At 42.2% G+C, this 13,738-nt stretch overlaps 1 protein-coding gene across 10 annotated transcripts in view; it reads left to right on the top strand.

Annotated features, from left to right (window-relative positions):
• The window catches only part of dlg3 (discs, large homolog 3 (Drosophila)), a 358,637-nt gene that overhangs the window by 294,944 nt on the left and 49,955 nt on the right, over nucleotides 1-13,738 (top strand). For all 10 annotated transcript variants that reach the window (XM_078412475.1, XM_078412476.1, XM_078412470.1 and 7 more), the window contains one exon: nucleotides 10,757-10,871. In XM_078412475.1, coding sequence (XP_078268601.1) covers nucleotides 10,757-10,871 — 115 coding nt within the window. The remainder of the gene's footprint in view (nucleotides 1-10,756; nucleotides 10,872-13,738) is intronic.

The raw sequence follows: 13,738 nt of genomic DNA, 5'->3' as shown, positions 1-13,738 counted from the left end.
GCTCGGTTATAACTCATGCTGTATCCTGATGGTGTTAATTATACCCCCTGCTATTATAATGTTCTTGATTACAACTTGTGCTGTTATAACACTTTATTATTTCCCTTGCTGTTTCTGAGGTTCTTGGCTGTAGCTCACACTGCTTTACAAGGTTTTGAATTGTAATACCCTTTAATGTAATAATGGGAAGGCATTGCACTGTCACAGATGCTGTCTTTTGGATGATGCATAAAGCTAAGGGCGGCCTGGTGGTGCATTGGTAGAGTTGCTGCTTTACAGTGTCAGAGACCCAGGTTCAATCCTGGCCACAAGTGCCATCTGCATGGAGTTCTACGTTCTCCCCGTGACAGTGTGGGTTTTCCCCGGGTGCTCCGGTTTCCTCCCACACTCCAAAGGCATACAGGTTTGTAAGATAATTGGCTTTGGTAAAATTGTAAATTGTCCCTAGTATGTAGGATAATGCAATTGTACGAGGATCGATGGTCAGCATGGACTCGGTGGGCCGAAGGTCCTGTTTCTGTGCTGTATATCTCTAAACTAAAAAAGGTCTTCTCTACCCTTGCTCGTGCCCATTTCAATTTCCAGGTGTTCTGAGAAAGAGCAATACCACGGCTAATGTCTTCCTCAACCAACATCAATGAAGACATTGTCAAACTGCTGATGGCTAGTAGGTGTACATGTTGTGAACTGCTAGCCATGCACAGTGCATTTGTCAGAGCATTCTGAATTTCCATGTAGAAGCAAGGAACTACAGATGCAAAAAAAGACAAAGTGCTGGAGTAACTTGGCGGGTCAGACAGGATCCCTGAAGAGCATGGACAGGTGACCCTTCTTAGTCTGAGGAAGGGTTCTGACCTGAAACAATACTTGTCCCTGTTTTCCTAGGATGTTGCCTGACCCGTTGAATTACTCCAGCACTTTGTGTCTGAATTTCCAGGCCTACGTGCTGCAACACAGAGATAAGTCATTTGTTGGACATCAGATGCATACAGTCTGCCTTCTGGCTCCACTCCCTGGAGTTGGATACCTTTCAACGCTGGCCGTTGCATTTACAGATGACCCCGCATTATGACAGTACAGGTTACGGAAATACACCCTTACAAAATTCACAGATTCTTACCCAAAAATATGAGATACACAATGCCATTTGCCCTCACAGAATCTGTGAGGAAAAAAATTAAATTAAATCAATAGATTTTTTATCAACTCGCGCTCCCTGACACGTGTGCAGACGATGCGGATTTGCATGATGGAAAATTGTGACGTGGGCCATTTTCTAGGATGCAATTTCCTCCCACCCCCAATCACATCTCATAGAGCAAGGGTTATCTGTGTTTGAATGGAGTTATTTCTGCTTTTAACTAAGCAGAGGTGATTTAATGAGTTTTTAAGTGAATGTATTATTTTTCTAGAAACCTTTTTAAGAGATGTCAGGAAAGAGTTAATGGTTGGGGCCAGGATTTGGTTGCACTGCCTGAGGTCGGTTTGCCATCCACCGTGCTCGTTGTTTTACAGCACAGCTGGAGCAGCAGGGCCTCAGCATTTGGGATTTGTAGATCTGCAGATGATTAGAGTGGCTGCAGTACTGCCGGTGGGGGCAACTGAGTGGCCACACAGGGTCCAACGTTATTTGTCATTTAGTTCACCACTGTTTATGAGATGTGATTCTGTGGAAACTGCCTGCCACATTTGGCAGCATCTATGTATCCCAAAGTACTTAGTTGGCTATGAAACCCTGGGATGTCCAGTGATTGTGAAATCTATACAAAGTCACATTCCTCCCGCTAGTTATTGTGCTTTGAGGATGCTTCTAGGACTCAGTTGCTGAGTATTTTCTTATGTATTGCCTTGAAAGTTGATTGAAAATACTGCATTGCTCTGTTCCATGCTCTTCACCCAGAACACTAATTCCACATTAGTATGTTTCAAGTTAAAAACACCTTTTGGGGGGAGCAGTTAATGTTACAACTCTTAAGCCTTGTCTGGCCACTAAACCTTTCAGCCTCTGCCAGGAAACCTCTTTTGAGAGGTTGATGGGTGTTTGTGTTTGGAGAGCCCTGGGTGCCCTGGTAAACTCATCATTGAAAGTTAATATGTAGTTGATAAACTGGCAAGCAGTTGGTGAAACAATTGTTATGTTGGCCTTCATCGCAAGGGAATTTGAGAGTAAGGCTGTAAGTAGGCTCCTGGTTCAGACTGCATTTGGAATATTGTGTACGTCTGCTTTTCCTGTATGAGGGAGGTTATACTTTCAATAGAGGGAATGCATTGACGGTTCGCCAGTATAAATCTTGGACTGACGGGTTTGTTGTACAAGGAAAGATTAAGCTGATTAGGCCTATGTTTGAGTTTGTATGAATAAGGTGTTCTCACTAAAATGGATATATTTCTAACAATTTTTAACAGGATAGTTGAGGTGATATTGTTGCTCCTGACCTGGACGATTGGAACCAAGGGCTCAAGTCTTAAAGTAAGGTGTTGGGTGATCAAGACTAGGATGAAGAGAAATATCTTGTCATGGAGGGTACTGACTTTCCAAGCTACTCTTGAGTAGAGAATTTTTGTAATTCTCTATCAAAGAGTAACTGAGTTTATTCGAATCCAAACTCATTCATGTTTTCAGTATAAAGGGATTGAGGGATGGAAGGTTAGACCAGAAAAGATCAACCATCATTTTATTGAAGGGCGGAGCAGTCACGTGGGACCCAATGCCCTCTTCCAATTGGATTATTTTATTTTTTATTTGCACAAAGTTCAAATTTCACATTATTTGTATGGTTGCATCAGGACAGCTTCATGGTGAAGAGAATGCTGTATTTTAAAGTAGACATTATACTCGGGTTGAGTTAGCATCAATGATCATTTCTAAGGTAGACAAAATTGGATAGGAAAATCTCCCATTGTTACTAAAAGGTTTGACTTTGGAAAAACTAAATACTGTTGTATGTCTATTGTATGATCAAGTGTAAGAAAATAACTGCAGATGCTGATACAAATCAAAGGTATTTATTCACAAAATGCTGGAGTAACTCAGCAGGTCAGGCAGCATCTCAGGAGAGAAGGAATGGGCGACGTTTCGGGTCGAGACCCTTCTTCAGACATGTTGTGAACTAGCCATGCACAGTGCATTTGTCGGAGCATTCTGAATTTCCATGTAGAAGCAAGGAACTGCAGATACAAAAAAAGACAAAGTGCTGGAGTAACTTGGCGGGTCAGACAGGATCCCTGGAGAGCATGGACAGGTGACCCTTCATGTACATCAGTGTACATGTGAAGTAGCTTTATTGTTTGGCAGACTAATTAGATTCGAAGTCTAGCAAGACTCAATAATGAGTGTTCAATTGTTCCATAAGAGCAATCCATCCATCTTTGCTCCTATACTCGTGGAGATTCTCTCAGGTTTCTTTAGTTTTTATTGACGACAAAGAATATCCTTTAATTTTGGTGAACTCTGTGTATTCTGCTCTGGGAAATGATACGCTCCACTTGCAGTCAGATAGTTGTGGATTCAAGGGCCTACTCAGGGACCCGAACAAGAAATCTCAGCAAATACAATGGTTCAGTACTTGGCCAGGGAAAAACTGCTGGCAATGGCAACATGGGAACGAGACATTAAACAGGGGTCCTGCTGCCACCTGCATCAATATCCTCCCACATTCCAAAGACATGCAGGTTTGTAGGTTAGTTGGCTTCTGCAAATTGCCCGCAGAGTGCAGGATGCAAAGGTTGGATAACCTAGAACTAGTGTACAGGTGATGAATGGTCAGTGGACTTGGTGGGCTGAAGGACCAGTTTCCATGTTAAACTAAACTAATATATTTGCAGTCAGTTAAGGCAGAGTTATGTAAAGACTGGTGAGGAGGATGATAAACATATGGAGAGAGAAGGGGAACATGAATTTTTGCATTAATGGGATTATGGACAGTGCACTGGAAAGAATTGTAAGCTTTTGTGCCAGCGTGTAGAAAAACCTGCAGGGATTCCCCTCCCAATTCCGTGTTTAATTCTAACAAAATAATGTTGGCTTTGCATGAAATGTTGTGATTTTCTACATGAAATGTCCCTTAAATTCCTTAACTTTCATTCCCCACGAGCAGTTTGTAAATAAGAAAGTTATTTCTATCTTAATCTGATGTTGTCCTTTTTCTCCAGCCACTGCAGGTCTTAGACAATAGACAATAGGTGCAAGAGTAGGCCAATCAGCCCTTTGAGCCAGCACAGCCATTCACTGTGATCATGGCTGATCATCCACAATCAGTACCCCATTCCTGCCTTCTCCCCATATCCCTTGACTCCGCTATCTTTAAGAGCTGTGTCTAACTCTCTCTTTAAATCATCCAGAGAATCATACTCCACTGACTCCTGAGGCAGAGGATTCCACAGATTCACAACTCTCTGGGTGAAAAAGATTTTCCTCATCTCTGTTCTAAATGGCCTACCCCTTATTCTTAAACTGTGGCCCCTGGTTCTGAACTACCCCAACATCAGGAACATGTTTCCTGCCTCTAGCTTGTCCAATCCCTTAATAATCTTGTATGTTTCAATAAGATCCCCTCTCATCCTAAATTCCAGTTTATACAAGCCCAGTCGCTCTATTCTTTCAACATATGACAGTCCCGCCATCCCGGGAATTAACCTTGTGAACCTACGCTGCACTCCCTCAATAGCAGGAATGTCCTTCCTCAAATTTGGAGACCAAAACTGCACACAGTACTCCAGGTGTGGTCTCACCAGGACCCTGTACAACTGTAGAAGGACACTTTGCTCCTGTACTCAACTCCTCTTGTTAGCTTTTTTCACTACCTGCTGTACCTGCATGCTTACTTTCAGTGACTGATGTACAAGGACATCCAGATCTTCTTGTACTTCCTCTTTTCCTAACTTGACACCATTCAGATAATAGTTTGCCTTCCTGTTCTTTTAACCTCACATTTATCCACATTAAACTGCATCTACCATGCATCTGCCCACTCACCCAACCTGTCCAAGTCACACTGTGAACATCTTCCTCACAGTTCACACTGCCACCCAGCTTTGTGTCATCTGCAAATTTGCTAATGTTACTTTTAATCCCTTCATCTAAATCATTAATGCATATTGTAAATAGCTGCGGTCACAGCACCGAGCTTTGCGGTACTTCACTGGTCACTGCCTGCCATTCTGAAAGGGACCCGTTTATCCCTACTCTTTGTTTCCTGTCAGCCAACCAATTTTCTATCCGTGTCAGTACCCTACCCCCAATTCCATGTGCTCTAACTTTGTCCACTAATCTCCTATGTGGCACCTTATCAAAGTCTTTCTGAAAGTCCAGTTGCACTACATCCACTAGCTCTCCCTTGTTCACTTTCCTAGTTACATCCTCAAAAAATCCCAGAAGATTAGTCAAGCATGATTTCCCCTTCGTAAATCCATGCTGACTCGGACCGATTCTGATATTGCCATCCAAATGTGCCACTATTTCATCTTTTGTAATTGACTCCAGCATCTTCCCTACCACCAATGTCAGGCCAACTGGTCTATAATTCCCTGTTTTCTCTCTCCCTCCCTTCTTAAAAAATGGGCTAACATTAGCTACCCTCCAATCCACAGGAACTGATCCTGGATCTATAGAACATTGGAAAATGATCATCAATGCGTCTACGATTTCTAGAGCCACCTCCTTAAGTACCCTGGGATGCAGACCATCAGGCCCTGAGGATTTATCAGTCTTCATTCCCATCAGTCTACCCAACACCATTTCCTGCCTAATGTGAATTTCCTTCAGTTCCTACATCACCCCAAGTCCTCTGGCCACTAGTACATCTGGGAGATTGTTTGTGTCTTCCTTAGTGAAGACAGATCCAAAGTACCTGTTCAACTCGTCTGGCATTTCTTTGTTCCCCATAATAAATTCACCTGTTTCTGTCTTCAAGAGACCCACATTTTTTCCTCCACATACTTAAAGAAGCTTTTACTATCCTCCTTTATATTCTTGGCTAGCTTACCTTGGTACCTCATCTTTTCTCCCCGTATTGCCTTTTTAGTTATCTTCTGTTGCTCTTTAAAAGTTACCCAATCCTCTGGCTTCCCGCTCATCTTTGCTATGTTATACTTATCTTTTATTTTTATACTGTCCTTAACTTCCCTTGACAGCCACGGTCGCCTCTTACTCCCCTTAGAACCTTTCTTCCTCTTTGGAATTAACTGATACTGCACCTTCTGAATTATTCCCAGAAATATCTGCCATTGTTGTTCCACCGTCTTCCCTGCTAGGATATCTTTCCAGTCAACTTTGGCCAGCTCCTCCCTCATGCCTCCATAGTTCCCTTTGCCCAACTACCATACTAACACTTCTGATTTTCCCTTCTCCCTCACAAATTGTAGATTAAAACTTATCATATTATGTTCACTACCTCCTAATGGCTCCTTTCAAGGATTTGATGGTTTGGAGAGGGTGCAGAATCATTACTCAACAGTTCAACAACAGTTCAACAGAGCTTTATTTTACTAGAGTGCTTCTTAGATTAGGGGCATTAGTTCTAAGGAGAGGTTGGACAAACTTGGTGGAGTTTCGAAGGTTGAGGGGTGACCTGATAGATATATGTAACCTTTTATGAGCGGCATGGGTGGGGTAGACAGTTAGAACCTTTCCCAAGATGAAAAATGTCAAAGACTAAAGGGCATAGTTTTAAGGTTTTAAGACTTTGAGGTGAGAGGGACAGTTTTTTTTACAGAGGGTCGTGGGTGCCTGAAACGGGTGGTGGTTGAGGCAGTCACGATAGTGATATTTAAGACGTTTTTAGATAGACACATGGATATGCAGAGAATAGCAGGATATAGATCATGTACTGGTAGATGAAATTAGTTTACCTTGGGGTCATGTTTGGTGCAGACATTGTGGGCTACAGGGCCTGTTCCTGTTCTGTGCTGTTCTTTGCAAAGCCTCCCACTAGAGCATACCTCACAGCACCAGACACCAGCGTTTGATCCTGACTCATTTGAGCTGTCTGTGTTGGTTCTGTACGTTCAACTTGTGACCACGTGGGTTTCCTCCGGGTGCTCTGGTTTCCTTCCCTGTCTCAAAGACATGCAGGTTTGTAGAATAGTTGGCCTCTGTAAAAATTGGTCTAAATCTGTAGGGAGTACATAAACAAGTGGGTTAACATAAAATGAACATGAAGAGTTGATTCATGGTTGGCGTGGACTCGTTTATCCAAAGGGCCTGTTTCCATGCTGTATCTCTAAACTAAACTAGTCATATATCTGTCTCTTAACAAGACTGGCCTGACAACATTACCAGAGATAAATAGCAGAACCTTGAAAGACATGGTTGCCAGAATGATAGTAAGTGAACCAACAGAATGGATACAGCATCTTGACCGTATCCATATACCTGTTGCAGATGGGTCTATCGGTGATGCACCATTTGCAACCATTCAGCCAGAAGTGCTAAATACATGGTCTATTTCTCATTCATCCTGAGATCCGTTCTATCAAAGAATTTGATCTCCAACCAAAGTGATTCATTCCACATGACATTGAGAGCTAAATAAAACCGAAGAGACAGAACTGAACAACATCCCAGCTGTAGTACTCCAAACCTAGTTATGCCTCGAGCCAGGCTGTTGCATGTACACTGGCTTCTACCCAACAATGTGGAAAATTGCCCAGTTATGTCTTATTAACAAAAAGGTACATTTGCAGTTGAGCTAATTACTGTCAATCAATCTAATCTCAATCATCAGCAAAGTGAGAGAAACCATTGTTGACAGATATCAAATGGAACTTACAAATAACTAGCTTGGGTCTTACCAGGACAACTTGGCACCAGGCCTTAGCTGAATTTTAGAGGGGAGAATGACTGCCCTTGGTGTTGAGACATTTGACCAAGTATGGCATCAATGACCCCTGGTAAAAATGGAGTCAATGGGCATCAAAGGAAAAGCATTCCAGCATCTGCAATTATACCACACAGAATATGAGCTGGTTAGAGCTGTTGGAGGTTAACCATCCCAGCCCCAAAACATTATTGGCATTCATCAATCACTGTCCTACGCCCAAACATCTTCAAATGCTTCATCAATGATCTTCCTTGGATCAGAAAGTATGAAGTTTGAGAGATGTCTACTCATGACTGCACAATATTCAATTGCATTCACAAATCCTTGCCTGCACGTATGAAGATCTAAACTAATAACTCCTGCATTCCACCCCTTCCCCACCCTAGTCATCCTACTAGCTCCACTGGTCACATCCTTGTTCCCCTCTTGTTATCACACTTTTCCCAACCAACAATGGGTCATAATGGGCTCCACCCCTCCTGAGGTCATTAGTTGCTAGCCCTGATTTGTTCTGGCCTTTTCTTGCCTCCACGTTATTCCCCCAACACACACACACACACACACACGCACACACGCACACACACACACACACACACACATCTACTTTCCGTCTGAAGAAGGGTTCCGACCCGAAACGTCAACTAGTTTTTTTCTTCAGAGATGCTGCCTGACCCACTCAGTTACTTGAGCATTATGTGTCTATCTAAGATCTGGACAAAATTGGACCAGCCACAAAACATTGCTGCTACAAGAGCAAAGCTGATTCTGGGGTTTCTATACTGACTCTCACCTGTCACCTGTGGGCTTTCTCTCCATCTACAAAGCACAAATCAGGAGCCTGATGAAATATTCTCTACTTGGCTGGATACGTGCTGCACTAACAATTCCCAAAATGCTCAATGCCATCCAGGGACAAAGCAGCCAGCTTGTATGGCATGCAGTTAACCTCCCTAAAATGCATTCTCTCTATCACAAGAGTTCAGCAGTTGCAACGTGCATCACCTACAAAATGTGTTTCTCATCCTGGTTGCTGACAGCACTTCCATAACTTGCACCCACTACCACCAAGGACAAAGTGGTGTTTGTGAACAGTGACCTGTAGGCTCCCCTCCTGTCCTGATTTGGAAATGTATGTTTGGTCCTTCATCTAAATCCTGGAACTCCCTGCTGAACAGCACCATGGGAGTATCTCAAGAGTACCACCATGCGAGAACCTCCATCAGAAATATTTTGTTGGTTTAAGAAGTTGGCACCACCAGTTCTCAAGGGCATTTAGGGATGAATAAATGATGCTTGCCTTGCGCAGTGATGCCCAGATCGTGAAAATGAATATAACAATAAAGGTGTAGCTGAAGATATCTACTACTGTCTTGGGGAGTTCATTGTTGGTGTCTGGTAATCATAACTTCATATGTGACAGGAGCAGAATTAGGCCATTTGACCCATCACGACTGATCTATCTTTCCCTCTCAACCCCATTCTCCTGCCTGCTCCCCATAACCCCTGACACTCGTACTAATCAAGAATCTATCCATCTGTGCCTTAAAAAATATCCATTGACTTGGCCTCCACAGCCTCTGAAGAACTGGTTCTTCTTCATAAATGTGTTCTTTACTTTCTATTGCTTTCTGTTTGTGGACTTTAGCTCTGCTTTTAACACCATTGTGCCAGAGCTACTACACTACAAACTCTCCCAGCTGACTGTGCCTGAACCCCTCTGTCAGTGGATCATCAACTTCCTGACGGACAGGAAGCAGCATGTGAGGCTGGGAAAGCAAATCTTGGACCCTCAGCATAGGAGCTCCGCAAGGCTGCGTACTCTCCCCTCTCCTTTACTCTCTCTACACCAACGACTGCACCTCCACAGACTCCTCTGTCAAGCTCCTCAAGTTTGCGGATGACACTACCCTGATTGGACTGATCCAGGATGGGGAGGAGTCTGCCTACAGAGGGGAAATGACACAGCTGGCGTCCTGGTGCCATTGCAACAACCTGGAGCTCAATGCTCTCAAGACAGTGGAACTAATTGTAGACTTTCGACGAGATCCCCCTCCCCTCCCCCCACTCACCATCAACAACACCATAGTCACATCTGTGGAGTCATTTAAGTTCCTTGGAACCATCATCTCCAGGGACCTTAAATGGAGGGCCACCATCGATTCCACAGTCAAAAAGGCCCAACAGAGGATGTACTTCCTGTGGCAACTGAAGAAACACAATCTGCCACAGGCAATGAGGGTTCAATTCTATACTGCTATCATTGAGTCCGTCCTCGCCTTCTCCATCATGGTCTGGTTTGGCTCAGCCTCCAAGCTGAGAGGCTGCAACGGATCGTTCGCACAGCTGAGAAGGTTGTTGGCTGCATCCTTCCCCCCCATTGACGAACTGTATGCTGCAAGGGCCAGGAAGCGAGTGGGCAAGATCATCTCTGACCCCTCTCACCCTGGCCACAAACTCTTCGAAGTACTTCCCTCTGGAAGGCGACTCCGGACTGTCAAAGCAGCCACAGCCAGACATAAAAACAGTTTTTTTCCACGAGTGATAGTTCTACTCAATAACCAAAGTCTGTAGTCTCTTTTTTGCTCTGGTTTATTTTCACCCACATGTTTAGACCATAATGTTGTATCCTTATTGTTTTGATGTGGTTATGCTTTATTCTTAATTGTTAACTGTATGTTTGTGTTGCCATTTGTGAGCGGAGCACCAAGGCACATTCCTTCTATATGCATACTTGGCCAATAAACTTATTCATTCATTCATTCATTCATTCATTATCTTTTGGCAATGACTCAGCTGCCTTCAAGTATTTAGGAACAAAGTCCCAATGAAAGGATTGTGGGTAGCTTATTTAAGTATTCTGCTCTCTGGCCCAGTCAACTCAAGTTGCTTCGGTTCTACTGCAAAGCCATAATATATTCTCTTCTAATTTATCGCAGAGTACAGCCGCTTTGAGTCCAAAATCCATGACCTTAGAGAACAGATGATGAACAGCAGTATGAGCTCTGGATCTGGCTCCCTGCGGACCAGTGAGAAACGATCACTTTATGTTCGGTAAGTTCAGCGCATGGTGGAGATGGTTATTTTCCCTTGGATATATACTTGAAAGATCCCGGTGGACAAGGTTTATAGTCACCACTAATCAATTCAAAGACCAGCTGATCATTTATCTTATTGTGGATTTTAGTTGCCGCAAGCACAGGATGCTACACACTGTGACAATAAAAGGCACTGCACTTGGGGACAAATTTTATAAAAATGATAAGAAATTTATTAAATGAGGAAAATTGACATGTTCATTTAACTGCTGGCGTTATCACAAGTATGAAGATAAGAAGACAGAAGGAACTGCAGATGCTGGTTTACAAAAAAAAAGACGAAGTGCTGGAGTAATTCAGTGAGTCAGGCACCATCTCTGGGGAACATGGGTAGGCAACGCTCAGGTTTGATGAAGGGACCCAACCCGAAACATCACCAATCTATGTTCTCTACAGGCGCTGCCTGACCCCCTGAGTTACGCCGGCACTTTGTGTCTTTTTTTGTCATGAAATGAAATTGCCTTTGAATTGTCAGTGTGGCATTTGCAAGGTAGCTTCTCTCTGATGACTTGCCATTTCAATAATTTGAATAACCCACTTTTGGTCTCTTCAACTGAAGAAATCTGGGTTCTGCAAGAGCAGTCTTAGTGTACAACAATAATATATACATCTCAGACAAAATATGATCAATGTATAAATATCCAATTAGGTGTAGATCAAATCCAATGTTTTGTGCACCTGCAAATCATTCTCTTATCACAAATTCCATCTTCTAGTTCAATATCCAAGGCTCAACCAGATTATTTGGGTAATTTTATAATCGAACGAAAAGACGAATCCCATATTTCCTCAACCCTGTTAACCTCTGTAATGACACACTGATCCTGTCACAACTCGCATTGTAAGCGGATGTAGAATTGACCAATTTATCATGCTGGTATTTGTGCTACACATGAACTTTCTCCCAGCCTTTATCTAATTTAGTAGAAATAGCATAGGATATGACACAGTGGTGGAGTTGCTGTCTTGCAGCGCCAGAGAACCTGGTTTAATCCTGATTACGGGTGCTAACTGTACGGAGTTTGTCCATTCTCCCTATGGCAGAGTGGGTTTTCTCTGGGTGCTCTGGTTTCTTCCCACACACCAAAGACGTACAGGTTTGTAGATTAATTGGCTTCTGTAAATTGTCCCTTGTGTGTAGGATAGCACTGGTGTATGGGGTGAGCTAGTGTATGGGGGTGATTGCTGGTTGGTGCGGACTCAGTAGGCCGAAGTCACCTGTCCGTGCGGTATCTCTATAGTCTACAAGTAATGCACATAAGAAACAGTGAGGTTCATTCTATTTCCATCACCCTCTATCTAGCTTTTCTTCAAATTAATCTATCCTTTGTGGTAATGAATTCCATATTTTAGTCACTACTCCAGTAAAATTCCAATGAATTTGCATTTGCTTTGAAGTATTTTATGTTTGTGGTTTCTTGAATGTATACATGCCATTGTCAGTGCATGTACCTTCTGATAGTCTTATTTTTTTAGTTATGTCACACCTCTAGAGGAGAGACCCGAGCTATTCAAACTTTACTGATACAACCTCAGTCTAATATCATTTACCAAATATTCGTCAGTCAAGAATGTTTCATTGTCATATGTACTGACAACAGAACAATGAAATTCAACTATATATTTTATTCATTTTTTAACATCAATACAAGTTTAATATAACATATTTACTTTCCATATTATTGTTCTAGGAATGAATCCCACTGTTATGTCCATTACCACATTTACTGATTTGTGCATCGAACTGCTATGCTGTTTTTACTTGTGCAGACCGTGAATATATGGCCTTAATTTTCCTGCTGAAACATGACCCCTGAACATTATTTCCGCATTGATCTTTTAATCTCGGGCTATTTTACAACTCCATTTCTGCTTTTTATACCTTGTTGCAGTCTTATTCAGAGCTTTCCAAATTTTGAAATGGTAGTCAATCTGTGACGACAATGCATATTGTTTACTCATTGACACTCCTTCCCACCTTTTGCATCTGAACTACTCCCTTTAATGCCACCACTGTTTTCTGTGTTGTAGCCAGCTGACTAATCACTTTCCCAAGAATCCATAATACTGATACATCTATCAAAGATTTTTTGAACATTCAACTGCATTGTATCAACTATGTAACCTTTGCCTACCTTGCTGTTACTTCATGAAATCAAACCTGGGCTCCCCTTTTGAAATCTGTGACATTGTATTGTTATTTTCATCCTCTAAGTATTTCCCTGTGAGATCTTGAAGCCAGGAATTCATAATGTTTCTCCCCCAGACAAGTGAATTGGTCTACAGTTACATGGGTTTGCTTCACTCTTTTTAAAAATATAGGAATCAGCAATCTGGTTATAAATCTTTTTTACTGTTACATCTTTTAATACTGTTTCTGCTCTCTCCTCACTAACTTTTCTAATCACAAATGCAAATTATCTGTAGATGGCAATTCATTAATTAGTTTCTGGCTTCACTTGATCTCTTATAAGATTGTGGCTGCTATCTCAATCTTCCTGGTCTATGCTGAAGTAGAGTTTTAATGAAATACTTTTAAGCAAATAGTTGCAGTCTATTTGGAAAGACTGGTAACCAGAAATCAATGAACATAGTTTTTTCCTTGTGTTTTTGGATAGGATTGCATAAAGTGCTATGATACTATTCTCTGTACATGCATTCTTACTTTGAATCCAAGAAGAAGTGCAGGGAAGACAGAGAAACACAATGAGTTTCTGGATCACGTGCAACCAGTTTATTCAAGCCTAATTCTGCTGCGCATTTCCTCAGATCATATGTCTACATTGTATATTTTCATACAGTACGCTGTGTCTGCTTTGAAAT

Source organism: Rhinoraja longicauda, chromosome 15, assembly GCF_053455715.1.
Source record: "Rhinoraja longicauda isolate Sanriku21f chromosome 15, sRhiLon1.1, whole genome shotgun sequence".
NCBI lineage: Eukaryota > Metazoa > Chordata > Chondrichthyes > Rajiformes > Arhynchobatidae > Rhinoraja > Rhinoraja longicauda.
The sequence above is the reverse complement of the archived record's forward strand: the minus strand, read 5'-3'. Positions and strand labels throughout refer to the sequence as shown.